Source organism: Dendronephthya gigantea, unplaced genomic scaffold (assembly GCF_004324835.1).
Source record: "Dendronephthya gigantea isolate DGI-Jeju-01 unplaced genomic scaffold, DenGig_1.0 000023F, whole genome shotgun sequence".
In the NCBI taxonomy this organism is placed as follows: domain Eukaryota; kingdom Metazoa; phylum Cnidaria; class Anthozoa; order Malacalcyonacea; family Nephtheidae; genus Dendronephthya; species Dendronephthya gigantea.
The window spans coordinates 1,060,839-1,086,115 of record NW_021163033.1 but is presented as its reverse complement, the minus strand read 5'-3'; the positions used below and the strand labels follow the sequence as shown (position 1 = coordinate 1,086,115).

The 25,277-nt window shown below is 37.2% G+C and overlaps 3 protein-coding genes across 5 annotated transcripts; 2 read left to right on the top strand and 1 right to left on the bottom strand.

The window, feature by feature from the left end:
* Positions 1–340: 340 nt before the first annotated feature.
* On the bottom strand, positions 341–4,333 carry LOC114522561 (tropomyosin-like). The gene is made up of 9 exons (XM_028543280.1): positions 4,098–4,333; positions 3,741–3,874; positions 2,090–2,135; positions 1,688–1,759; positions 1,488–1,558; positions 1,312–1,387; positions 972–1,034; positions 798–867; positions 341–631 (listed from the first exon to the last, which is right to left on the bottom strand). The coding sequence occupies exons 1-9, from the start codon at positions 4,209–4,211 to the stop codon at positions 549–551; spliced, it is 729 nt and encodes a 242-aa protein (XP_028399081.1). The 5' UTR covers positions 4,212–4,333; the 3' UTR covers positions 341–548.
* Positions 4,334–4,609: 276 nt separating this feature from the next.
* LOC114522562 (kinectin-like) lies at positions 4,610–18,080 on the top strand. Its single transcript, XM_028543281.1, has 40 exons — positions 4,610–5,687; positions 6,154–6,474; positions 7,503–7,653; positions 7,838–7,979; positions 8,121–8,175; positions 8,253–8,362; positions 8,649–8,873; positions 9,085–9,177; positions 9,337–9,397; positions 9,486–9,873; positions 9,998–10,092; positions 10,326–10,513; positions 10,691–10,923; positions 11,120–11,247; positions 11,371–11,600; positions 11,679–11,795; positions 12,183–12,290; positions 12,377–12,481; positions 12,633–12,770; positions 12,975–13,100; positions 13,219–13,278; positions 13,354–13,434; positions 13,631–13,714; positions 13,844–13,889; positions 14,064–14,068; positions 14,179–14,259; positions 14,335–14,406; positions 14,536–14,736; positions 14,809–14,943; positions 15,075–15,148; positions 15,450–15,538; positions 15,608–15,699; positions 15,861–15,890; positions 15,992–16,097; positions 16,223–16,314; positions 16,414–16,482; positions 16,734–16,857; positions 16,964–17,042; positions 17,376–17,454; positions 17,547–18,080. Exons 1-40 carry the CDS (start codon positions 5,585–5,587, stop codon positions 17,595–17,597), a joined length of 4,767 nt encoding a protein of 1,588 aa, XP_028399082.1. The 5' UTR covers positions 4,610–5,584; the 3' UTR covers positions 17,598–18,080.
* Positions 18,081–18,178: 98 nt separating this feature from the next.
* Positions 18,179–25,142, top strand: LOC114522560 (bifunctional peptidase and arginyl-hydroxylase JMJD5-like). Of its 3 annotated transcripts, none has more exons than XM_028543276.1 (10): positions 18,179–18,640; positions 19,188–19,454; positions 19,546–19,697; positions 19,803–19,972; positions 20,335–20,489; positions 20,637–20,807; positions 21,002–21,068; positions 21,174–21,224; positions 21,341–21,942; positions 22,584–22,643. In XM_028543276.1, the coding sequence occupies exons 2-9, from the start codon at positions 19,207–19,209 to the stop codon at positions 21,572–21,574; spliced, it is 1,248 nt and encodes a 415-aa protein (XP_028399077.1). In that variant the 5' UTR covers positions 18,179–18,640; positions 19,188–19,206; the 3' UTR covers positions 21,575–21,942; positions 22,584–22,643. The 3 variants fall into 3 exon arrangements, with proteins under 3 accessions (XP_028399077.1, XP_028399078.1, XP_028399080.1); XM_028543277.1 differs by lacking the exon at positions 18,179–18,640 and adding an exon at positions 18,901–18,964; XM_028543279.1 differs by lacking the exons at positions 18,179–18,640; positions 19,188–19,454; positions 19,546–19,697; ... (3 more) ...; positions 21,002–21,068; positions 21,174–21,224 and adding exons at positions 23,456–23,538; positions 23,628–23,954; positions 24,152–24,310; positions 24,481–25,142 and having other exon boundaries at positions 21,909–21,964; positions 22,584–22,862.
* The last annotated feature ends 135 nt before the right edge of the window (positions 25,143–25,277 follow it).

Here is a 25,277-nt window from a genome sequence, read left to right as displayed (position 1 = left end):
GATGAACTTCACAATTTCTGGCCCCCTAATTCAGTCTGCAAGCAGGCTATTCTCAATGCTAATGCATATGAAATTTGGATAGCAACACCTAACTTCTGTATGTGTTAATCTGTAACCAACTTCCTACTTGTATATTTCCACTATTTCCTACCTTTCTTACCAGCCTTCTGTGCACAATGCTGTCATAAGGAAAACAAGTTTAAAATTGAAGTTAATAAGTTCACAACAACCAGGTATAAAATCGACCGCTATTGCCAAAGTTGTGAATGTAATCTCAGAGTTGTGATTACTTTCATTATTAAAAGCCAGAGTAGCAATAATAGCAAAATTTCAACATTAATTTTACATTTTTTAAAAATTTAATTCTTAACAACATAATGATGACATGCCATCAATCAGATTGGATACATTGATATCTGAAGATAAAAGATAATAAAAGAACAGCTATTTTATCTTTTCTACAATGATTACTTTACAGTTTCCTACAGGAGATTCTGGTGAAATTTCCTGAAAATTCAACATCGAGTTTACAGTCATTGGTATGGAATCTACATTTCGTCCAATTCTTGTAGTGTTTGGTCAAGCTCAGCTTTTGCTGCTTCATATTCCTTCTTCGCGTCCTCCAAATTATCTAAGAAAAGACGTAAATTGGAACATGATTCATATGCATACAGCAAATTAAAATGAACCAATCTGTGCTGGTTTTAAATGGAAAATATTTTAACTTCAAAAAAATAATAAAGGCCATTCTTGGATAGAGTTTCTGCAAAGTTTAAGGGAGATATGAAGCTAATTACTTTCAAGTTCATCTGTTTCTTCTCCTAATTCTTTTACTCTCTTTTCAGCAATTTCAGCTCTTTCTGTTGCCTAACGAAAAATTCAAACCAAAGTTGGGCATTTATACTCTATTATGCTGTACAACGGACTGATTGCAAAATATTATATAACTCCGAAACTAGCATCTTTCATACCATAGCATATTCTTGTTCTAACTGTCTAATTTTCTCCTCATATCCACCCTCTCTTTCGACAGCCTTAAAAGTAGATATATATCAAATTAGTGCATCTGGGTTTTTTATCAATTTATCAGCTTGTTACTTGTCAGAAATGCCTGCTTTCCATTGAGCCATTATTTTCTGGAACACATCAAAGTGGCTGATATCATTAGAATGTTTCTGCATGCGTGACTGCAGTCAATATTGACCAATTTTAACATAGGAAATAAGGCAAATCTACACCTGGATATTTCCACAACTACAACAAAATTAAAACTGGGCTTAACTATACAGATTGCAAAGTTATCATTTTTACCTGATCTTCGCTAATTTGTAAACTTCTTAAGTTATTTCCAACTAAGTTCACTTCTTCCTCTAAAGCCTTAGCACGACTAGAGAGAAAATTAGTTTTGTTGGACTAAACACATAATGAATATTTACGATAAATTAAGCAACTAGAACTATTGCAATGTACAACTAAATGAAACTTACACTTCAGCGTCTTGTGCCTGTTCCTCTTTCTCGTCAAGTTCTTGTTCTAACTGGTTAATTCTTTCAGCAATCTAGTAAAAATATGTTATCAATTAACAAACAGAAGTATGTTATTTTGGCATAAAATTGTTACAAGAAACATTTGGTGAAGGTGAACAAAATTTTCTAGCATCTGAGGCATGTTACTCATAAGTGCTTACCTCTTCATACTTCTTCTGTGACTCTTCAGCAAGATCTTGATCTCTCTTCAATTGTTCTTGGAGTTGTGCCAACTACAAATTGATACCAGAAATCATATTTTATGGAACTCAAAATATCAATAGTAAGCTCAAGATTGAATTAAAAAACACCAACAGGAATTAAATTGAGCCATTTCTGTGAGGAATAATTATTATTTATATACCTTCTGCTCAGGGAATTCAATGAAATGTTACCCCCAAGGGAAGACATATCCCGATATATGACTATATATCCCGATATATGACTATATATCCCGATATATGACTAAACTGTTTCTCTTTCCAGCTAGGAATTTCCTTTTCCCATCAATCCACAACAACATATCACTAGATTTAGCACCATGTATGCTATGAAATACATACCCTCTCGTCATCTGACTGACCACGAGTCTCCAAAACTTTCCTTGCACTAAATATACAATGAAAAAATGGGATTGATCAAATCCAAGCCATAACAACCATTACTATCCTGATAGAATAAAAGGGCTGTAATCAGATCAAGAGTAAGCAATTGACAACCAAAATACTAGATGTAAATTTCATAAACTAAACTTGGACTCATTTGTCAGGTATTAGGGTGAAAACATATAAAACACAGACAAATTCAGAAACCATTTCAATAAATAGAGTTCAACTGATGTATAAAAATAACAAACTTAAGGCAGAAAAAAGTAGGTAAATACATAGGTGGTGAATTCCTTAAAAAAAATTGCAATCTGATTTGATATGGAGTAGATGACAATCATATAGAAATATTTATCTTCATTTTATACCATCTGCTATTTGGTGATGTACACCAGAATCAACCAATCTTGCTATATATTGTTTTCTTTTAGTTTCCTGCATTACACAAGTCATTTTGTTTATAAAAATCTTTTTAAACAGTAAAGTATAAGATATTACTAGGTTTATGACTGTTGTATATAAAGGAGGCGGTGGAGTGTATAGATAATGATTCATGTAAATAAATCTACATTGTCAATCAACACATAATGCCATTTGTCATATTTCAGACACAGAAATGAAGATGCCTCTTAAAGTGCGTTAGCAAGGGTCTGTATTTACAAAGATCCTCAGAGAAAAACTGTCACTAATTGGAGTGTTTAGCAAATTTCTGCAAACAGGAGGGTATTGGGAGTTTCCCACTTGACAATTGTTACACTTCAAAAGCCCCACCCCCAAGTGGGTTTGTTTTATGCAACCACACAAAAAGGGCAAAAAGTGTTTCACAACAGAAAGTTGCAATGCATTTCGCCTGTTTGTTGCTACAGCATGCTGGAGGAACAAAAATGCAAGAGATCACGAAATACGACGATCGAGAGGCATCCCTAAATAGTCAGCATTGTTTACAGATGCACAAATTCTTAGGTAATTAGGTAACTGAATTGGTTAAGCGATATATTTTACGCACACTTTGAAAACGGGACAGCACCACAACGCGGGGATCGAAGATTTATTAATAACATAGACGGCAAAATCAACGTCGGATGCAATTCAAATTTTCTGCCTAAACTTTATGTCATGTAACAAACAGTAATTAGAACAATTTTTGAGCCGTTCGAAAATGTAAATAATTTGATACTTTTGACACCGCCATCTTATATTTTATCACAGGGGAGACTACTGTCAATCCTTAATACACATGATATTTAAATACCAAATGTGTCTGTTCACCATTATGCCCAAAACAAAGCTGTTTTCGGGGTTGCAGAGCACACCCACATCTTAACAGGGAACTTAGCAGAGTAAATATGTATTACAATGCTTTTAAACTTGACGATAAACTATCGTATCGATATTCAAACCATGTTGCACCCAACTCACTCTAGACTATTTATAAACAAATACTATTGGCATTTGTCGGGCAAATATCTAAACGAGCTTTGTACTTTTATACTATGCTAAATGATATGTTAAATTTAGATGTATGTTATAAAATTAGTCGCGTAGAATCAAACAGTGAAACGTTATGGAATGTTTGTGTGTCAAGTGGTCCTATTTTGACATCTCTTACCGTTCACTTTCGTCTGCCGTTGTTTCTGCTTGGTACAACTTCGAGTTCACCTCGGCCAGAGTCGATTCGGCTGAGTCTAATTCATCCTCTAGCTCTTCCAGTTTTTTGGTGAGCTCCTCGACTTCTCCTTCAGCCTAAATATTCGAGAGTAACTAAAATCAGACGTGGAATTTCCGACCATTAACCTTCCAAGTTCAGGCAAAAATTCATGCAAATTCTACGGCAAAAACACGCTAAAATTCGCTTTAAACACTCAATATACAATAAAAAGTGATCATTGAATGCGACCACACAACTATTCGGGGTAGTCAATACAGAAAAACACAAAAATTACATGACAGAAATTTCATGTTTTACCTTGTCTGCTCGTTCGTTTGCCTCTTGTAATTCGCTTTCTGCCTTCGACGCCTTCTCTTCTGCTTCTTCAAGCGTCTGCTTGAGGTTATTCATCTTTTTCTTTACGGCTTCCATGTTGAAAATTTGTTATTTAAGAACGTGACAAGAACTGGAGGATATCTGTGAAGCGACAGACCGTTTGCAAAGCTACTTCGCTAGGAGAACGACAGCCGAAGAGTGAAATATGCAAAGAGACTCGGCCCTTCGAAATAGACATCCGTTTACTTCCGGTGAACTCCCCCAAGGAATGGCTTCTTCGGACTCTCGGCCAATCAAAAACCACTCCAAATATGGTGAAGGAATTTCGCGTGAAATCGACAATCACGCATTTCATGCGAATCCGGAATTTTTTCCCAAAACAATTAAAATCGGGGAATGCGATATGCGTGGTTTTTTCGCGACAAAAACAAGTGTGCTTTGCAGCGTTCTCTTGTAGACGTCGGGACGATGCGTGTGTTTACGATCACGAATGCGCGTAAAAAAACTACCACTTCAGCCACTTCGATATTAACTAGAAATACATGCATGCAGCAACCCCTCGCTAATATTAATAACCACATACCTAATCACACGATTAACGTTTGAAAAACAAACCTGATGACAAAAATAAATCGATCTCAGATCGGCTACCAAATTAGTACAACATCATTTTGCGGAGTTAGACATATGAATGAATTATGAAAAGCATACATATCTAATAATATGGGGTATAAATACCCTACGTTAAAAACGCCCAGCAAAATTTCTAGCTGGAAAACTGCACCGTTTGATGCTCCACGATCCCATTGTAGTTTAGTGTGGTTTTTTTCTGGAAATTCTGCGACGTAAAAACGTGACAATATATATTGATTTTAAGTCCCTAAGCGCTTACAATATTTCATTCTGGGTTCTGACTTATTTGATATTGGCTAGAACCTGTAAACGTAAACTAGCAAATAAATAAATATTGTGAACATTGTTCTAGATAAAATATGAATAGTTTACCTAGAACATTTTAAAATATTTTGTATCACACCCCCCCCCCGAATAATTCAGACGACAACGCGCATGCTCGCTTGCCAATTTGTTATGTTTCGAACAGTTTCTATGTTACAATTATTAAGCGGAGGAGTTATAAATATTAATTTTTACAAATTTCGTACCTCGATCGGGACGTCCTGTTTAAAGTGAAACAGAGAAAGGCCGTTAACGGTTAACTAATAAGTTTAGAAACAATTTTTTTATCGTCTCAAGTGAAGAGAATGGATGAAGACTGTGAATGGTAGGATTTCGGGGAGCGAGTTTGAAGTACTATCGTAACTTGTGTTGATTTGAAATCACCGTAGTGCGGAAGGAATTTTGCAAAGAATGGCTCTTCTATGACGGCTGCGATGTATTGAAAGGTTATATTTCTCGAAAATTGTTTGTGAAGCGACTTCAAGTGCGTTTTTCCCGAAGTCAGAATCAAGATGATGGCAACACGGAAGCCTAAAGTTGCTCCATCGAAATCAAAACATTCTCAAAAGGAACAAAAATCGTCGTCATCTGAGGACATTGAACTTAGAGACCAAGGTAGAGTCCTTACAGTGGGATTATATTGAAAATTATACCAATTATTTTGAATATACACAATGCGCCTATAGGTTATTAGAGCTGGAATGTACAAATATGTGTACGTGTATGTGTCCTTTAATGTATATAGCACTGAGGGAAGTTAGGATATAATTATCAAGATGTTATAACGGTTCTCAAGAGTCCAATATTAGCCTTTTCCCGGATTCCTGTTAGGGAAACGATTCATTCATGAATGACTTGCCAATCCTATAGGTGCAAACCAAACTATTGTAGTGGTCAAGTTGTAGTAGATGATACCAAGACTATGCCTTCCACAATTTTTGGCAAGGACTACATGCTCTCACTTTTGTATTTTGCTAGTGCCAGCTGGTCCATTAATTTTTCAGTGCTACAAGATTTTGCCATCTAATAGGCTGACAAAACCATTTGTCATTTTTTCTTAATAATAAAATTTATCCGCTAGCTTGGACAGACGTGGAGAGTGGCTCTGGTAGTGAGCAACTAAAAGGAAGCCTTATATCTGTGAAGGAGGCTGAGGACGGCATCGACAATACTGAATTTGGAGGGACACCTGAACCCCAGACCACGTCTGAAGTAAATTCCACTCACGAGACTTTCTTCAGTGAAAGCACAAGAAATGGTTTTTCACATGATGGTGATGCAGAGTCGGAAACAACATCGGAAAGTCAGAAAAAGACAAAGATAAAAAGAAATACAGTAAGTCCTGTTGATGAGGAAGTCATTGAGAGTGGAAGAGATACACCTGAGAGCCTGCCATCTAAAGGTATGTTATATATTGTGCCAGAGAGCCTGTATCTAAAGGTATGTTAGAAAGGATCATAAACATTGGGTTTATAGTTAGTCCAGAAATTTAAATGTCAAGAATAGATCAGAGGTTGATTTGCAACATACTAACTATCAACAATAGGTCTACACCTGGGCTAGCTATTGTTTTTAAATACAAAACCTACATCTTATATAGAATCTGACAGTTAAAAGTACATGAAAGGCAGTTTTTCCAGTCACAGACTATGATTATAAATAAACAAATATAAAATATCAAACCAGTTGTGTATAAAATACACAGTAAGTTTAACTATACTTAAAGCCACATAAAGGCATAATTTTTCAACTATATTCACGCTAGATGACATAAATATCAGCACCAACCTAGGAGTATAAATCACCCGCAAGGTTTCTTTCATCAGTTTCATGTTGGCAACACTGTTTTTTAAAAGACGGCATTTTTTGGTTCTTTCGACAATTACCACGCCGAAAAGCGACGCATAACAAAGATAATCCACGCTATTTTCATCAACAGTGCACCATTTTATACAACTAGGGCTTCGCACGATAATTTTAGATATTTTTCGCTGAACGTTTTCATGTTTCTCTTCATTTCTTGTATTTCTTCAAATTTTTTCCCCGCCAAATTGGCGCCAATTTCAGTACATACGAGTCCGCAGTCATTTCAAAATCGAAGCATTCCAGCGGTCGGTAATAGATGTTTACTTTATATTATTAGCATTATTTATTTATTTATATATCTCACGTGAACTCCACGCCCAATTACAAGGGAGATTTGGCAGGAGAACGTGAAAGTCAAAGACGACGTAAAAATGGCGAATAACTGTCGTGATGCGCCGACATTATATTGACATGCCACGCAATTTATTCGCCATTTTCATGCCGTCTTTAACGTTCACGTCCTCGTGCTAAATCTGCCTACAGACGTCCGTTATCTCTTACCTCCCTATACACACACGTAAAAAGCCTTTCCACGAACAAACGTCTATATATGTCCGTTACCAGGTGCCTGGGAAGACACTCCTTTGTCGAGACCCTCATCTGCGCCCGCCCAAGAAGGGGAGCGTGACAGCGGTAAGAAGGGAAAGAAAAGGCGTGTAACTGTTGGACCGATAGAAGAGATCACGCAACGACCTTGGAGTCGTTCCGCAATCATGTATGTAGTAAAAGTCCGCCTACATTTCTCCTTTGCATGTCAATAGCCAAGATTTCTAACACCTGAATTCTAACCAAGATTAGGCAGGTGTTATAATACATCAGGTTTTGAAAGGTGATATATGTTACTCCTCATAGTTGCAATTGCACATTCTATGATTAATCTTCCATTGATTTTTGTTCAGAAACAAAGGATACATTGGAGATAACAAGCCCGGTTCTGATGTTGATATAAAAACTGATAGCACATCTGGTAGTCGTGTTTCGCTGTTGAAAAACCCGTTTTCTAAAACTGCCACCGTAGAACCGTTCAGTCCTGAACCAGAGGTAAAGGGATATGCCGAAATTACACCACTAAGATTAGATCAGATTATAGGCAACATTATAATAATCGCGTTGTAAGAAATCACATACTTAGAAGATGTCAAAAACTATCATTGAAATCTCTTTCAACTGTCGTTTTATCAGAACGATGGGGACATTGAACCAGGAGTACACTCTGCAGCGAATGGTGACAATCCAGGTGGGTTTTAATCATATAGGAGAAAACGTATGGGTTTCATACAGGTTTTGTGATAGGATTTGTGTGTCTTATAATAGACGAAAGAGCAGCGTCTTCTGCCTCGAGTGGAGTTCTCGCACTACCAGCTTCAGCAGGAGAACAGAATGCTTATATTCCTTTAACCTACGCGAAGGACTGCTTGCAAAAGGTACGCCCCTTCATTGTAATTGTTTACCTGATCTAGATAACTCATCCTTTGAGTGAATATAGTGTAAAATGGTCTGGAAGTAAAATATCACTTGAGCTCTGAGTTGATGAGAGTTGGCAAGCGAGAGTTCGCACCATTGCGAGTAGAACGTCCCAAACTAAATCGTACAAAGTTCATCAGCCATGCTCGAGCGAAAGTTGTATTCTTATCTTCTTCTTAAATGTGCGAAATCGAATCTAAGTCAACTGTATATGAACGTCTGCTGTATTCAAATCATTGAAACTAGGTCATGGACGACATGAAGAGAATGAAAGGTTTGCATCTGAAGATCGTTGGGCAAATTCAAGAACAATACAAGTTGATCGAAGAAGACAGTCGAGGACAGTTTAATCAATACGTCATCTCGATTCGTGATCAATATCAATCGAAAGTCGCAACATTCCGTCAGGTCATCGAAATACATCAGGCTGATTTGGAAAACAAAGAATCGTTCTGGAAAAACAGTTATGAGGTGGGTGCTCACGACAGTGCTCACGCCTCGCGGCGTCCTACTTAAGAATTTTACTTATGAGATGAGGTTCCTGAAAGCGTCCAAACTTTTCTCATCTTAAACTTCAATTTCTTGGCTTGGCTTTCTATTTTTTCTTTAAATTAGCAGTTACTCGAGTTTATGTTTTTATCCAAAATAGCGACTAGAATACAGGAACTGTTGGTCTGTTTAGAGTTTGAAAGAGAAAAACAGAACACTTCTTCAAGAGAAAAGACAACTCTTGTTGAAAAACAAGGACGAATTCTCCAGGTTGGAGGCCGAAAAGGTAAGATATTTTTGCATGTAGTCTTCGACAGATATCCTGAAAGCAGAAAGCGTAGAATAAGCTATGTAGTTGGTTTTGGGCTGTATTTTTGAAATTAGGTAATAGGAAGTTATGTAAATAAAATAGTCGGTGAATTGGGACGGTTTTTTTTCGTCGCAGATTGTTATCATAAAAAATCTCACGAATTTGCTGGACGAAAAACATGCGAAATACATTCAAGGTAGGTTTGAAAAGAACATCCAAGGCTGAACTCCATCTTGTGTGGTTTTAGACGTATCTCGCGAACCTGTGTGTTTTATTACGTTTAGTGAAACGCCAGCTTGGTCAACTACAGAACAGCAACCGCGAAATGGAAACAGAACTGGTTCAATTGCGCGAGACCTGTGGCAACAGCGATGTCCAACACGCCGAGGAAATGGCGAAAACAAAGGCAGACATGGAAGATTTGAGCTCTCTCAAAGAGAAACAAGGAGCCGAGCTTGTGGAAGTGAAGTCCAGGTTGGAAACGATCGAAAAGGAAAACCAAGAGTTGAAGACGGTGGTTGAAAAGGAGAAAGAAGAAGTGGAAAGAAAAACCAGTGAAGAAAACGAATTGAAGGAAAAGAGCGGGAAGGAATATGAGGCGTTACAAGTGGAAATAAAGAGATTGAAGGAAGAAAATGAGAATTTGAAAGTTGAAGTCCAAAACACTCAAACGTAATAATTTAGAATCGCATAGAGTGATTTGGGATCTCCTCTATTCGAGAGGGAAGTAGGGGAAATAAAACAGGGTATACCACCTCACGAGGCAGTCAAATCTCTTGTCTATTTTTTCTTTCAGGCAAGCTGCAACAGTTGTTGTCGGTACGGTTGCTGCCAGTAAAGTTGGGAAAGACATTGAAAAATCCACGGAGCAGGCAAAAGTGATTGAACCAGGCAAGTCGATTGTGATAATTTAAACTGAGACATTATTATAAACAAGGGGTAATGCTTGCTTTCTGCAACTTTGAAACAAAACTTAGTTGTGGGGAAATCTACATAGAAAAACTCAGTCGTCTCACTACACACTTTTCATCCTGATTTTTTTCTGAGCTGTCACATATCACCACAGTTTGCATTCCATCTATTGCAACACAAGTGAAAGCCAAAATTGCTTTTGTACTGTTCAGTTCCTGTCATATCGTCTGAAGAAGAAGCTCGACTTAAGACAGAAATATCGTCACAGAAAGAGAAGATAAACAGTTTGGAAGAAGATCTCGCCAAAAGAAATGAGAAGTTCACGGCTCTTGACGATAATGTTAGGTCACTGACAGCCGATAAGGAAAGATACGAAAATCAACTGACTTCTCTTCGTCAGGTGCGAAACCGATCTTTTGTTAAATTTTGAAACATTTTGAAACTAGTGATAAACCTAGCTAGCTTTATATACCTTGGGGTCTGGGCTATCTATCTAGCCTCATCCGACTGAGTTCAGTCCAGTTTAGTGAAGTTCATTCAAATTGTAATCAGTTGTAAATAAAATTCCATATTTCAGGATCTCACTCAGTCTCGACAGCGTTCCGAAGCCCTGCACTTGCAGTTGGAAGGTCTTCTTTCAGCGGTTTCGCCGAATCAGGACGAGAAGCAGACGGAGGTTCAGCTGAAGAAAGCCGTCGAAGAAAAAACCGACTTAATGGTGGAAGTTGAGAAATTGAAAGGCGAAGTGGAAGAATGGAAGGAAAAGTACAAACAGGAAAATGATCAGAAGGAAATTTCCGAGGATGTCAGGTAAACACTGCGTGTTTATTGCGCTGACCTGTATGTATGGTATACTATAGTGTTCATCTAGTGGATAAACATTGGTGCATTAATGTGGACAAGGCGAGGCCTAGATTCACTTAAACCGATCGAGCAACTAGTTATACCTGCACATCAGGAGTTACCTTTCGATTGACCTACGACTGACGATATATCTTTTATTCAGTGAGGAATATGAGCAGTTGGTCATGAGGCTAGCCGAAGAGGAGGCGAAGGTTCACGAGAATGAGACGAAGATCGCAGTAATGACAATGCTAAAAGAAGGCAGCGTGCCTGAGAACTTACCCACACCAGGTAGAGTGTCTGATCTTTTTGAAAGCACCTACTTTTCTTGCAATTTGACAGACGAAATTTCTGTGAGGAACTGATAAGAACTGTTATTCTTGTAAAATATGCGAAAATCATCATCTTGTTTAGCGGGAGGTCTTAGTAAAGATTTGGAAGAACTGGAAGAGAAGTTGAGTAAGAATCAGGAAGAACGAGACAGTTTGAATCTTGAGCTGGAACGAGCCAGGAATGATCAAGATGAGCTGCAAGGAAAGTTGGGTGACGCCGAGGAAAGGATTCAAGAATTGGAAAATGAGCTTGAGGAAATCCGTCAGGAGTTGATCGACGCCAAAAATGCGTCCAGCGGAGAATCCATAGAGGTGCGGATCCGATTTATTTGATGAGAATTTTTCGCATGGCTCGTATTTTTTTAAAGCTTTTTCGCTGTGATTCTATAGGAGGTAACAAGCCACCTCGATGAACTTAAACAGCAACTTGCTCAGGCGCAACAAGAAAAAGAGATTGAAAAGACGCGAAGCAACGGACTCTTAGAAGAAATAGAAAAGTTAACAATCGTGAGTGGACACACAGGCTTTGGTTTTCATCATCTTAGCTTATTGTAAAGATTCTGTTGCCGGTGGTTTGTGGTGGAAGGAAAGTTGCGTCCGTCTGAGGCCCAGTTTATACGTTGCGTTTTGTTCGCATAGAATGCAATTCAAACCATAAATAATGAGATAATAAACCTCATTAGGCTTTATTATTAACTCATTATCTAATTTGAATTTCATTCGGTGCGACCAAAATTATATAGGCCTAAGGAAATGAATACATTTTTTGTTGAATCAGTTTATTGAATCGTAGATCATCCTTTCATGAAACAAGACCATCATGAAATATTCAAATGGAGTATTGTAGTATCGTATTTTGGTTCCATCAATGTTTGTACGAATTACTTGCAATAGGAAATGAGCAATGCCCGCGATGGCTCCAGCACTGAAGTCGATGAACTAAAAGCGAAGTTGGCCTCGACTCAAGAAACTCTACAAGGAGAATCAAAAGTTCACGAAGAGGTAAAAACTCATCTATCTTCCCTACTCACTTGCCTCCCTGTAAACGACCAAGGGAAAATGTCTAAGGCTTCTTATAATTTCTTAAGCAACTCGGTAAAGCCAAAGAAAGGATTGCTGAATTAGAAAAACAGTTGCGCGATAATCTGCCCGTCGATGTTGGAAAAGAACTCGAGACATGTCAAGCCAAAGTTGTGAGTGGGATAATGATATTTAGTGTGTTTTGAGTTGAGTTTGGAGTTTAATATACAGTTCAAGCTAAGGTAGAATAAAGAGAGTTATGATAGATATTTACTCGTTAACTTATGTTATATTATGTTATTCTTGATTCTTCTTGCCTAACAGAATGCTGTCGAAGTTGAAAAGGTTGAGATGACAAAGAACATGCTATTGCTCCAAGGAAGCAACAAAGAACTCACTTCTAAAGTCGATTCTTTAAATAAAACCATCGAAGCAAATAAAAAGACAAAGAAAGAACTTCAGGTTGGAAAACAGATAATTTTTCTGCCTATTTCTATCAGTAGCGTAAGAGTCCTTTTATGTGTGACATTATCCCCGGAATTATTTAACTCAAATGAAGATATTATGTCTGAATGTTGAACCGAAGTGATGCAGTTTCTTTAGGAGGTAATTTGCAGATAATTTGCCACATTAACAATTTGCAAACATTTATTTCTTCACTTGCAGGAGAACCACAAGAAATCTCGCGTCGAAATGGATGAAAAACTGAAGAATCTTTCAAACCAGGCCGAGATCAAACACAAGAAGCAAGCTGATGAGCACAACAAGAAAATTAAAAGCTTACAGCAGAAGGTGGGATGAACGAGAATGAACAAGACACTTTGCGTATTCGGAGTTGTGAAACGTGGCAAAAATTCGACAATACCCCGAATGTAATGACAAATAGATTTCTAACGATTTTCGGTTTCAGATTAAAGAGCTTGAGACGACATCGACCCAAAAGGTTGCCGCAGTTCCTGTTCAGAAAAAGGCAAGCTTTACTGTCCATCCATTTTGTCGGGGTTCTCTAACAGTTTATTTGATATTCATTTTGCCGTTAATTCAGGATTCCCGAGTGGAGGAAAAGCTTCAGAGAGAAAAGGAAAAATTACATGCTCAAGTAGAAGCATTGAAGAAAGCTGCTCAGGTGGGCGATCGAAGATTCCTTTCTTCAAAATTACAGACCTTCAAGTTTTGATCAATGTTTTTGAAACGGTCGTGAGCGGCAACGACAAGCCTTTCTATTTGTTTATCTCTCCATTAAAATTCAGCTCTTGATCACAAAGATTTAGTAAAATTTTAATTGTCATTCGTCTTTACAAATGATGTTTTGTTTCATGCAGGAAGACAGCCAAAAAATGAAGTCTTTGGAAAAGGATCTTAAGGAGGCGAAAGCGAAGCCGTCTGGGGGTGGAGGTGCCGAAGATGTAAGTGAAATTTGTTCCCCCAATGCTATCAATATTTTCTTTTCTTGCCAAGAGTTTATTGCCAAAACTTATTACTGTTCACGAAATACTCGCTTCGTTATCTCTTTTTAAATCTCTTCTGTTCTTCAGCGAATTGCTTTGAAGAAAACAGAAAAGCAATTGAAAGGTGAGTCTTGTTATACGTCTTTGTAAACATGTGTAAACATTAACCCGGGGCAAATTTTTTCAAGACTGTGTCTCAAGTTTCAAACTTGTACAGCAGTATGATAAAATGACAGCTTTTTTCTTGTCTTGTTAAGAAGACGTGATATTTGTCCATGACATACTATTTTCTCACGTCCGAAGGAAGCTAATGTCATCCAATGAAGCTAAATTTTATTGAATGTTTTGGCGAAGGTATATTACTTACAGCAGTTAATCCTAAGTATGCTTTTTATGTTCGACAGATTTGTGTGACAAAACAGCTGGATATGGAAAAGAAGAAAAACGAAAGAAACAAAGAAAATATGACCAAACTCGAGGAGGAACATAAAGAATTGAAAAAGGTTAAATTTTTCAGATAATATAAATTTTGAATATATCATTTTTCAAAGATTGCAACGAATGCATTCATTTTTCAGACTTACGATTCACTAAATGCTGAAAGCAAAGGGGACAAGGCCGAACTGTTGAAACTTGGAGTTGCAGCAAAGGTGAGGTTTTTAGAATGAAATTGTGAATTCCTTCTGGCTGTAGGAATATTTCTGGTTGTCAACCTTTTAAGCATGGTCAGGAATCCTTTGCAAGTTTGTGTGTGTTGATAAAACGTTCCATCGTTACAGGAAGGGCTCGAAGCGCAGGAGAAAGTCCAGGGATTAACAACTGAAGTTAAGAAATTACAGGAAGAAAATAAAACGTTGACTGAGAATTACAACAGTGAACGAATACTTCGTAAGAAATATTACAACATGGTCGAGGACATGAAAGGCAAAATCAGAGTTTACTGCCGTTCAAGACCGCTCAGCGGTTCAGAACTTGAAAGGGTGAGAATTCACTTGAATTAATTGAAAAATGTGACAATTCCATACGTTACTATACCAGAATATCTATTTTAGGGCAACCATTCTGTCATCAAATCGCCTGATGAATACAGCATATCAGTTGAAACTGCTAGAGGACCGAAAGAATTTCAATTTGATCAAATATTTACAGAAGAGAGCACACAGGAAAAAGTGTTTGAAGACACATTTGTGAGTAAACAACCTTAATTGTCTTTTGGTTTATAAAGAATATATAATATTGGGATTTATTAAGCGTTCGTATGCCTTTTGCTCGAGTCTTAAGACCAGTTTTAAATCGTTGTTCTTTTCATTCGTTGCAGAATCTTGTACAGTCAGCGGTTGACGGATATAATGTGTGTATCTTCGCTTATGGTCAAACGGGCTCAGGAAAAACATATCCTTTTTTATGTATAGTATTCATTTATCTACATGCACTAAAAGATACGTAGGTTATGTATATATATACTGTCTGAGTATGTATGCCCAAGTATCCACAAAGCAGTTTGGAAACTTTGGATCTCTCTCGAATAGCATCCACCTAAAAACAAATTTCAAATTTTGTATGCGTATAATTTTCCTTCTAGCTGTTCTGATTGATTTGCGCCTTCGTGCCTTGATAAAAAATTATTCCTTCATCAAGAAATTTTGAAACTGTTAAAACTTTATTCTTATACGTTTTCCTTAACTTTTTCTACTTTCACGATGATTGGCGATAAGGACCAAAAGTTTCCTGGTATTGCACCTCGAGCCATGGAGAGAATCTTCGCAGTTATAAACGAAAACAAGTAAGTGATCAGTAAAAAAAGTCCATCAGGTTTTCTAGTTTTTTAAATTCTATATATTCTTTTATTTTAGGGGAAATTCGCCTTTAAAGTCTCTGTGTACATGTTGGAGTTGTATAACGATCGTTTGATTGATTTGTTAGCAGAAAATAGTAATACAGACGTATCCTTGTTCTTCAACTATGTGATATATATTATCGTAATTTTGAGGATATATTTCCTCTGTTCGATAAAATTGCCTACACTCTGGGCTGTATGTTTAATTCATCGTTCATTATCGTGTATTCTAGACTGTTTATGTGTCCTTAATTAAAGTTTTAACAGGCAAAGTTGGACATCAAAAAGGACAAAAAGGTCAAAGTTTACAGGGTTTTTTATATAGCTTAGTTTGTTTATTTGTGCATGAAGCTTTTTGCACAGGGTTTCAAAATGACACAAATTGTGCGTCGTTATAGGGGTTGGTCTTCGTTCACGGAGCAAATGTCCTTGATGCAGCAGACGCACAGTCTTTATACGGTATTTTTGAAAAGGGATCTGAAAATCGCCATGTTGCTTCGACCAGTAAGTTCATTACATATCCATACCAATTACCAGATGGTTACGTATGTTGTAGTTTGATCTGGGAACTGGTGAAAAGACCGTTGGTATTTATAGTTAGCATAATGAACTTATCAAAACTTTCCTAGAAATGAATTCTGAGAGTTCGAGATCACATCTTGTCCTGAGTATCATAATTGAAAGTACAAACAAGACAACTGGTTCTGTGCTCAAAGGAAAGGTTTGTAAACAATTCTTGGGATATTCCTCGGCATTGGTGTCTTATATAGCCAGTTGATGTAAGCGGTATAAAAATATTTATTTCTGTGATTTTTTGTAGTTGAGCTTGGTAGATTTAGCCGGTTCTGAGAGAGCTTCGAAGACACAAGCGAGTGCAGAACAGCTAAAGGTTGGATATGATCTTTGCCCGATTGCATAAGAAGTCCATTCAGACGTTAAACAGTTGGACATGTCAACATTTGATAACACACATTCCCCATGAGTTGCAACTTGAATAGTATCCACAAAATATGCAGTTGTAGTTATTATCGTTCTATACCAAGTTTCAAAACTTTAGTTTAAGTTGCTTTTTAAACGACAACTCCACCAAAATTACGCCATAAATTTGTGCTGTTGAAAGCTGTATATTTCTTGCTACAGGAAGCCCAAAGTATCAACAAAAGTCTCAGTGCGCTGGGTGATGTCATATCTGCCTTGTCAAGCGAACAACAATTCATCCCATATCGAAACAACAAGTTAACGATGTTGATGCAAGATTCTTTAGGTAAGATGATTTGCTTTTGGAGACGGATTGTTTTGCGCGAAGACGTTTATTGTTGAAGTCATCATCGCCTCTTTGAAGAATAAAAAAGTTTTTTTATTTTTATCAGGTGGAAACGCCAAAACGCTTATGTTCGTCAATATCTCGCCAGCGGACTACAATACAGATGAAACTGTCACGTCTTTAACGTAAATATCTTCCCTTTTTTGGTTGAGCAAAGTAGCCAAGTCCCGGCTGTTTTACTTAAAACCAGACTGATAAGGAATAGCGTTTACTGGTACTGGTAGAAGTGCTGGTTGAACAATCCAGAATTGATAAAGTTATCCGATAAAAAGGAAGACATTTCAGCAGTTTTTTTCCTTTAGTGAATTTTAGAACTGATAGAAATATTTTGCTTCCCTCCTGTAAAAAAACACTTGATCGATTGAAGATGAATATTATTAGATTTCAAGGATTAGAGGTCAATTCCTTGACCAGTAGAAAGGACAGTTCAGTTCATGTCATTTTGTTTTCGACTCTAGCTACGCGTCAAGAGTCAAATTGATCACAAATGATGCTTCGAAGAATGCAGAAAATAAGGAAATCGTCCGGCTAAAGGGAGTAAGTGATCACTTTCTCACTTTTAACACAAAAGCATTCTGCATACGTTTTCTATCAACCCTGTATTCACGTGAAAATATTTTTTGTTACAGATCATTGCAAAATTGAAGCAAGGTGAAAGTGTGGACGATGAAGAACAATAAACGTCTTTTGTTATTTATATATTTATTGTCCAGTATACCGCAACAAAATTCACGTTTTCCTTGGAACGAATTCATACACCATTTACGCTCTTAAGCATCTACCACCTCACATCTTCATTTTTTCATCCAATATCATCCCCAATTATCCTTCGTTCATCTCATTTTCCTACTTATATTTTCCAACTTAACTTAACCCGTTTTATCAGTATCCACCACCTGATCACCTCATATCTTCTTCAGATCTTTTAGTTCCATATGAACTCTCTGTCAGCTGTTTCTGGACTGACATCTTCCTAGCACTATGATGCCATTGCATGATTCTTTCTTTCTTTTTCTTCCGAGTTTTTTGCGAGTTTCATAGGTACATAGTTTTATATCATGTAAACACTGGCCACGTCAGGAACTGCTGGACAGTCCTGTGCCACGAGTTGTAAATAATTGTAAAAATATCAGGCGATAATAAAATCTTTTTGTAAGTCTCATGAGCACAGTTGTTAGTTTGATTTGTGAATGTAGGCCTTATTGTATGCATATACAAGTTTTTATCGAATCCAGACATTGTCTTTGATATCGAATTCACATGATATTTCCATATTGTTATCAAATGTCGAGAGATATTGGATATTTTAGTCAGTTGCTGAGTGAAGCTGACAAACTGCAGCTGAACACACTTTAGTCAGTGCATAGTTAAAATATCGTCTCCTTATAGTGTTTACTATAACTTTAAACCCCGTTTGAGCTTAGCTGGTTGCAGCCTGGCAAAGTAAAGCTTCAGAACAACCAAAATAAGCTGGTGTAAAACATTGTAAAAAATTTCATTAGTCTTAATATTAATACAAATAATTTCAGTTGATAATTCAATGCCAATTGATAGCAATCTCTGTTTTGCACAACCAATATATTTTTTATTTTAATATTTTTAACGAGTTCCGGGTGTCAAGTACATTTTTGCATAACATTTCTGCAGGATGTGTTAAAGTACGACACGTATGTATTCAACCAATCTTTACATATAGATAGCTCTCGCAAAGTGGATGAAAAAGGTAAGCGACTACATGACTAGTAAAGTTAAACATACGATAAAATGTATGTATAAATGCAGAAAGGCTGAGTAAAACCTAATCGTATATTTATTTACTTCGATATTTAAATGACCACTTATGAAATGTTTACAGTAGAATATAGCCTGTTTCGTAAAGGCTGCCGCCGGCGAAGCCACACTTTCGTTTTATTTTAAAGACAGCAACAAATTTATCGTTTCTCATTTCCGGGAATGAAATTATACGCCGGTTATCTTCTAATTGAAATTTATGTTTCAATTTATGATATGGCTGTCGCCTGCTGACGAATTAGATCAAATTGCAACTGTAAGTCTGTTAGTCTGTAATTGCAAGTAACAATCTTTTGGTGCAGCACACCGCCTGCAACCTTACACACGCCTGCAAATGCCTGCTGCAACCCAGCGAGATTCCTCTGAGATGTTCCTACCATCTTCAATTAAAACTAATAAGTTATTAATGGGGCTTTGAATAAGTTGCTCTTGTATGATGGACATGTAGAGGCTGAAATTCTATGTTTTTTTTAATGCAGGCAGGAATACCCAACTGATATGAAGAATTTCTGTTTATTCCTTCCAATTCTGTTTGCACTGTCGTCAAATGCTGTCGACCAACTTTCTGGCCATCTTCAACCTCTTGGATCACAGATTGCCCCTGTCGGAGATGTCTTGACCATTGATGTGGTACCATCCCCTAAGGAGTTCTTTGAAAATTATATTAAACCTGGAAAACCAGTTCTCTTTAAGGGAGCTGCAAAAAAGTCTCCAGCGTATGAGCTTTGGACTGATCAATATTTAAGGTTTTTTTTTCAATTTTAGTTCTCTAAGCCATTTGGGTATGTGCATGGATCCTACCCACTTTAACACCATATGAATTGGATTGTATTTTAGCTCCAAATTTGGCAAAGTGAAAGTTGATGTGGAAGAAGGGAAGAAAGAGAATCGATCAAGAGAACTTTTCAACATGCCTCTTGAGGAGTTTTTACAATCCTACCAAGAAAAAGATATATATCTTGTTGCAAGTGTACCTGAGATTATGAGAGGTAGTTTCTTAGATAATAAGTATTTGCATTGCTGTTTATGTAAAAGGTTGCTGCTATGGTGTACCAGCCTATTTTCCAGTATTCAGTCCATTCTATTTTTACCAGGGGATATTTATTTACTAAAATGTCTGTTATGTGGTGGCTATACTGATGATTTACAAGACAGTGTCATGTGGTTTAGCAATGGTGGGACAAAATCAGTCCTGCATTATGATGCTATTGACAACATTAACTGTCTCATGAGTGGAACTAAAGATCTCTTCATGGTTGATAAGGTAAGTCAGGGCAGGGTGACCACTGATTTGGAGATGTTCACTACAAAGTAGGTAGTTGACCTTAGAGTGGTAACAGGATCTGGTCTTACTAGAGAGGTGTTTGTATTAGAGAACTGGCCATATTAGAGGTGTTTGAGATATAGCTAGAGATATAGTGATATTCAAAAGGTGTTTGCATTAGGTCAAAATAGAGGTGTTTGTATTAGAGATCTGGCCAACGCCTCGCCACGTGTTAAAGAGGTGTTTGAATTATAGAGTACTGGTTATGTGGTCATATTCCAGGTATCTCAATGCGAACGATGTTCGTATTTTTTGCATCAGGGGCCAATGTGTGCTTCTGAATGCCTTTGTTTGTTGTTCAGGCAGAGCATGCGCATGTCAAGATTGACAAACCTGATGGATCGCATTCCAAAGTCGACGTGGATAAAGTTGATCTGGAGAAATATCCAGGATTAGCTGATGTTCCTTGGTACAAAGCCAGAATGGAACCTGGGGATTGTCTTTTCATACCTTACAGGTACGGGTGTGTCTAAATAGAACGAGAATGAACTCTAAACGCAACAATAGAAACAAGTCAACAACAACTGCCACTGCCTTTTCAAATTACACAACGGAATCCACAAGAAAAGATAAAGTGGTAATGAAGTGATTGTTTTATTTGCAGATGGTTCCATCAAGTGCGTTCGTATGGGCCAAGAAACCTGGCGATTAATATTTGGTTCGGTCACAAACTAACATTTAATTCAAGCGACTGTGAAAGCACACCTTATCGGGATAAGGAATTTGCACCGCTTTCCGAATTTCGTGTCTCAGAAAGCGTTGGACCTGGTTTAGGGTACGTAGAAAATTTCCTTCTCACAATGTTTCCATGTCGGATTACCAGTAGAGAACACCTCGAAAATAGTGCCCCAGCTCTATCACTTGAAAAATGCACTTTTGCTTTACTGAGTCAAAAAGGCAGTTTACATCAAACTTTTGCTTTACTGAGGCCACGAAGATTTAATCGTGGATGCTGGTTAACTATTTCAGACTGTTGGTGGTGGATGAAATGAGACAAACTCCTGTTGATGAGATGAAGTGGTTCGAAATTATCGAGGTCGGGACACCATAATAATATCAATTTATTCAGGAGCTTGTGGTGTACCAACATGTGCTGAACACATAAGCTTATCTGATATTTTGTCTTTTGATATTTTCATAGAGATTGTGGCTTAATGACGAATTAACAAAAGATCCTGAAGGAATCAATCTAGTGAGTCACTTTAATTGACCAGTTGCAATCGCTGACAGCCATTTAGAACAAGATATATAGTGGGTCCGTTAAGAATCACGTGGCCATGTTTTCGAGTTTCTTTTTTTCTTTTCCAGTTGAAGGAGATCTTCAGTAAAATCGACACGAATAAGGATTCTTTGATATCACAAGAGGAGGTGATGGCGGCTTCATTGCAGGAATACGAGCAACAATTGATGGAAATATTTCCTCCTGGTAATGAGGAAGATGATAATGATGATGATAATGATGATGACAATGATGATATTGTTAAAGAGGGTGAAGAAGAGGCTGAAAAACAAGATCATAAAGGCCAACGCGAAGATTTGTAAAAAGTGAACCGTAGAAAAAACAGAACATTATTCCACGGTTACGTAAAAGATGGCGGAGCTATTCTCGATAGTCGATATTCGAACAACCGGAAGTCCGTCTTTTTAACCATATTTTTTCGCTTCTAACCGGAAGTTGATTTGTAAAATTTCGATTTGTTCAAAGCCTCATATACCAAGATCGGTCGCTGACAAATAGTTCAGCATTATTTGCTTAATGTCTAATTTTGTTATCCAGTATGTAGATAATCTTATACATAAACATGTATCCACGTCAAATAAATAAAATGTTGCAAATTGATTGATGTTGCAGGGCAATACAGGACAGAATATCAAAAGTTTAGACAAGAATATATTTGCTAGCCAACTTGGTATGCAATCTTGTTCCACATGGTATGATATGGTCAGGCACATGATTTGATAAAAAAACTTATTTTCACTAATTTCACATGACCTGACATCACAGCAAAGTGCGAGTTATGCACACATGGACTTTGACACTCAGGTTGTATCAACCGGTTCAACCCATATTTACTAAACGCTGTGTAACCACTTTTAAATAGTAGTTATGACAGCAATAGGACGTTGCCATCTAATTTAATACTTTTGAGCTGATCTCGTGCGACAACACTTGGTTCAAAACAAGGCATAAAGTATTTCTATACGTTCTGTGATAAAAATTCTTCAAAACGAAAGGATTAAGTCATTGTTTTAAAATGGACTTTGAACAATTTCATCATGTTTTGTCGGTGTATTGTTTCTTCGTAAACATGCCCTGATGATTTTTCAATGACAAGCAAGGGCATAAATAGTCATCGGAGAATGTCGTAATCGCTTCGGATTAGTCAACGCAAAATAGGACGTTCCTATTGGCTGGTGCACTCGTCGTGACGTATCGTAAAGTTCCAAAGTCCATGGTAATTTTCTCACAAAAGCGAGCTTCTTTTACGAAGACGTCATTTTCAGTTGCATTTTTTATCGTTTTAACTATATTTTTCTGTGGTTTCGAAAGATTCAAATATGTCTGAAGTTAATCAAGAGCCAGTTCAAGTCGAGGAGAACAACGGAGTTGGTTTTTACGAGCGTTTAACGGCGTTGCCAGTCGTCAGCGAGGCTATTAGCCAGACAGGTGTGATATACAACGCTGTTAAAAGCCATAATGGCTTGACTCAATATGCCTGCAATACAGGAGAAAGTGTCGTGAAACGAGTGACTGAAACAGCTTATAATGTCGGCACTCCAATTGCCGGCATGGCGCTTAAAGTTGCTGAGCCATACGTTGGCAATCCAGGTTTGTATTTCATGTTTTTACAGACGAATGCTTGTTTACTTCATAGAGTTCATATATTTCATGTCTGTAGGTTCTCTGGAAGCTGGGAAATGTACAATATAGTGCCTGCGTTGTGAATATTTTGCACCAATTACGGTCATCGCTTCATTTTGAGCTCTTCATATATGCATATAATGATATAAACATATGTAGCAGCTTGTCAAAATATTTAATTTTTCCTGGAACCAGAGGTCCGCTGTTAAGAGTAGGTTCGTTTTACGCGCCAAGCCGAAGATATGGTCTTTTAAAAAACCACTACATACACCACCAGACCAGTCTATGCAGCTGCCTTGTTCCCATGAGTTTTTTCCTAAGAAGTAGCAATTTCCATTGTCTGTAGTCACTGGTGTGAAAAGTCTCAAGCGACTTTCTGTTTGGTCATATTTACTATATGTTGCTATTGACCCTTGAGTCTTTAGATTTTCAACATAACTTTGTAACCATTATCTTTCTTATTGATCATAATGTACTTGATTATGAACAAAGTAGTCATATAATCAAAGTACTGATAACCATTATAATTGTAGTAATCACCACAAACATTATTATTATAGTCACCAGGTTGGACAATGCTGCTGAGCAAACTTTGGCCAAATGTGAGGAAACTTTTCCATTCATCACAAAGACCCCATCAGAGGTAAGTTGGATATATGTTATCAGTTGCCATACCCAAAAGATTTTGAATCTTTATGGTTTTTAAACAACTATCTATTCAATTCTATCTAGATGGTCAACACAACTGTTGATGCACTCAAAAACAAGGCTGGTGAATACTATGATGCTGTAAACAACACTCGTGTTATCCAGTTCACACATGCAAGGGTGAATGAAGCTATTTCCCTGTCTGAGCTTGCTGTTGAGGTTGTTCTTCCATCCGACCCTGATAGCCCAGAAGATGTTGAGGAGGAAGAACAGGAGTCCCTTGAAATAAGGCAAAATGCTGCAAAACCCAAAGGTCATGCAGAGCGTGTCTTGGCTCTTGGAAAAAGGATTCAGCGTAGAGGAAGCAAAAAGTTGATGGGACTTAAGCCTGTTCAATTCACATATGACAGTGTGAGTTTAATATCATATTTCTGAACACCATTCAGTAGTTGAATACGTTACCACAAATATCCCAAACAAGAATCTGTTCTGTCAATACTCAATTGCTGACCAGATGAAGACTTTGACATAACATCATTTAAAGCCTCGAATTTTGTAGCAAAACTTTTTTGTTTTGTAGTTTAAACATTTTTCTGTTTTCTCTCCAGGTTATTTCTATTCAACAGAACATGACCACACTGATTCACCGATCTCAAGAAGCTAGCAAATCAATGCAAGAAGCTGTTCTTGTAATCCCAAGTTTGGCAATCAAGTTGACAGGAGAGGCAGTCGTGAACACCAAAGCATTTGTCATTGCCTTTAAAAATGTGAGTTAATGTGCCTTCACAAGGAGAGGGATATAAAAGCCTCATTCTAGCTTTTTGTTGCTTCATTAACTTCACTCTTGTTTAAACAATGCCAAAAAATGTAACTTCATTCATCATATCATTTGAAACTGATAGAAAATCTTCATAACAACTTTTTCTTTTCCCACCAGACTTATTCCTTGACTGACCTGCCAGGATCTGTTGCAATTGCGAGCGAACAAATCACCAAACCAGTGAAAGATGCAACAGGCCAAATTATCGGGAAACTCCTTTTGCCCCCAAAAATGGTTGCTGAATACATCCTATCGTCAAAACCAATCCAATGTCTCATCCCCAACGTTGTTGTCTTCGAAGAGATCTCGAGAATTGACATTGAGATGGATGAACTAATCGGAGATGACAGCGATGATGACACAGATCAAATGGAAGATGCTGCGGATCATGATGTTGATGAAACTGAGGAGAATTGAGTTTCACAATAACAATAATTAACAATATTTCCAGGATAATATAAATAATTAAATGGTGTTCTTTCCCTCTATTTAACAAATTATTTTATAGCTAGTAGTGATTGTGAGACAAAGACAAAGAAGTTTTTTATTTACAAGGTTCATGTTAGTTAACTGTTAATCGATGTTTTACCAATGACATAATTGAGATAGTAATAAAGAAAAGTAGTTTCGAATAACCGTAGTTCGTAGGGGAAAAAATACTGTGATGTTGCATTTTTAGTTTTCAATCTTTAGAGAGGTGATATATTTTAACCACTCAGATGATGGTATCTGTAGCACGTTAAATTTGAATAAAACTTATGACGCGTTCTCTTATTTTATTTTGACTTTGTTTTTCTAAAAATTTCTGAAGAATTTCTTCCGCACAGAATAAAAACACTCGCAAGCCAGTCTTAGGGGTCAGTTTCATTCTACAGGGAAGAGTTTAGACTTGTCTCTGGCAGTTGATAGATATC

What these genes read in the sequence shown, in the direction of transcription:
- LOC114522561 (XM_028543280.1), bottom strand. Translation starts at nt 4,211, where the DNA reads ATGGAAGCCGTAAAGAAAAAGATGAATAACCTCAAGCAGACGCTTGAA. An exon ending in TACAAATTAGCGAAGATCAG is followed by an intron (nt 1,035 to 1,311) that starts GTAAAAATGATA and finishes TCTACTTTTAAG; the next exon opens with GCTGTCGAAAGAGAGGGTGG. An exon ending in AGAAACAGATGAACTTGAAA is followed by an intron (nt 632 to 797) that starts GTAATTAGCTTC and finishes GTCTTTTCTTAG; the next exon opens with ATAATTTGGAGGACGCGAAG.
- LOC114522562 (XM_028543281.1), top strand. Translation starts at nt 5,585, where the DNA reads ATGATGGCAACACGGAAGCCTAAAGTTGCTCCATCGAAATCAAAACAT. An exon ending in GAAGTCCAAAACACTCAAAC is followed by an intron (nt 9,874 to 9,997) that starts GTAATAATTTAG and finishes TTTTTCTTTCAG; the next exon opens with GCAAGCTGCAACAGTTGTTG. An exon ending in CAGTTCCTGTTCAGAAAAAG is followed by an intron (nt 13,279 to 13,353) that starts GCAAGCTTTACT and finishes CCGTTAATTCAG; the next exon opens with GATTCCCGAGTGGAGGAAAA.
- LOC114522560 (XM_028543276.1), top strand. Translation starts at nt 19,207, where the DNA reads ATGAAGAATTTCTGTTTATTCCTTCCAATTCTGTTTGCACTGTCGTCA. An exon ending in TGGACTGATCAATATTTAAG is followed by an intron (nt 19,455 to 19,545) that starts GTTTTTTTTTCA and finishes ATTGTATTTTAG; the next exon opens with CTCCAAATTTGGCAAAGTGA. An exon ending in TGTACCTGAGATTATGAGAG is followed by an intron (nt 19,698 to 19,802) that starts GTAGTTTCTTAG and finishes TATTTTTACCAG; the next exon opens with GGGATATTTATTTACTAAAA.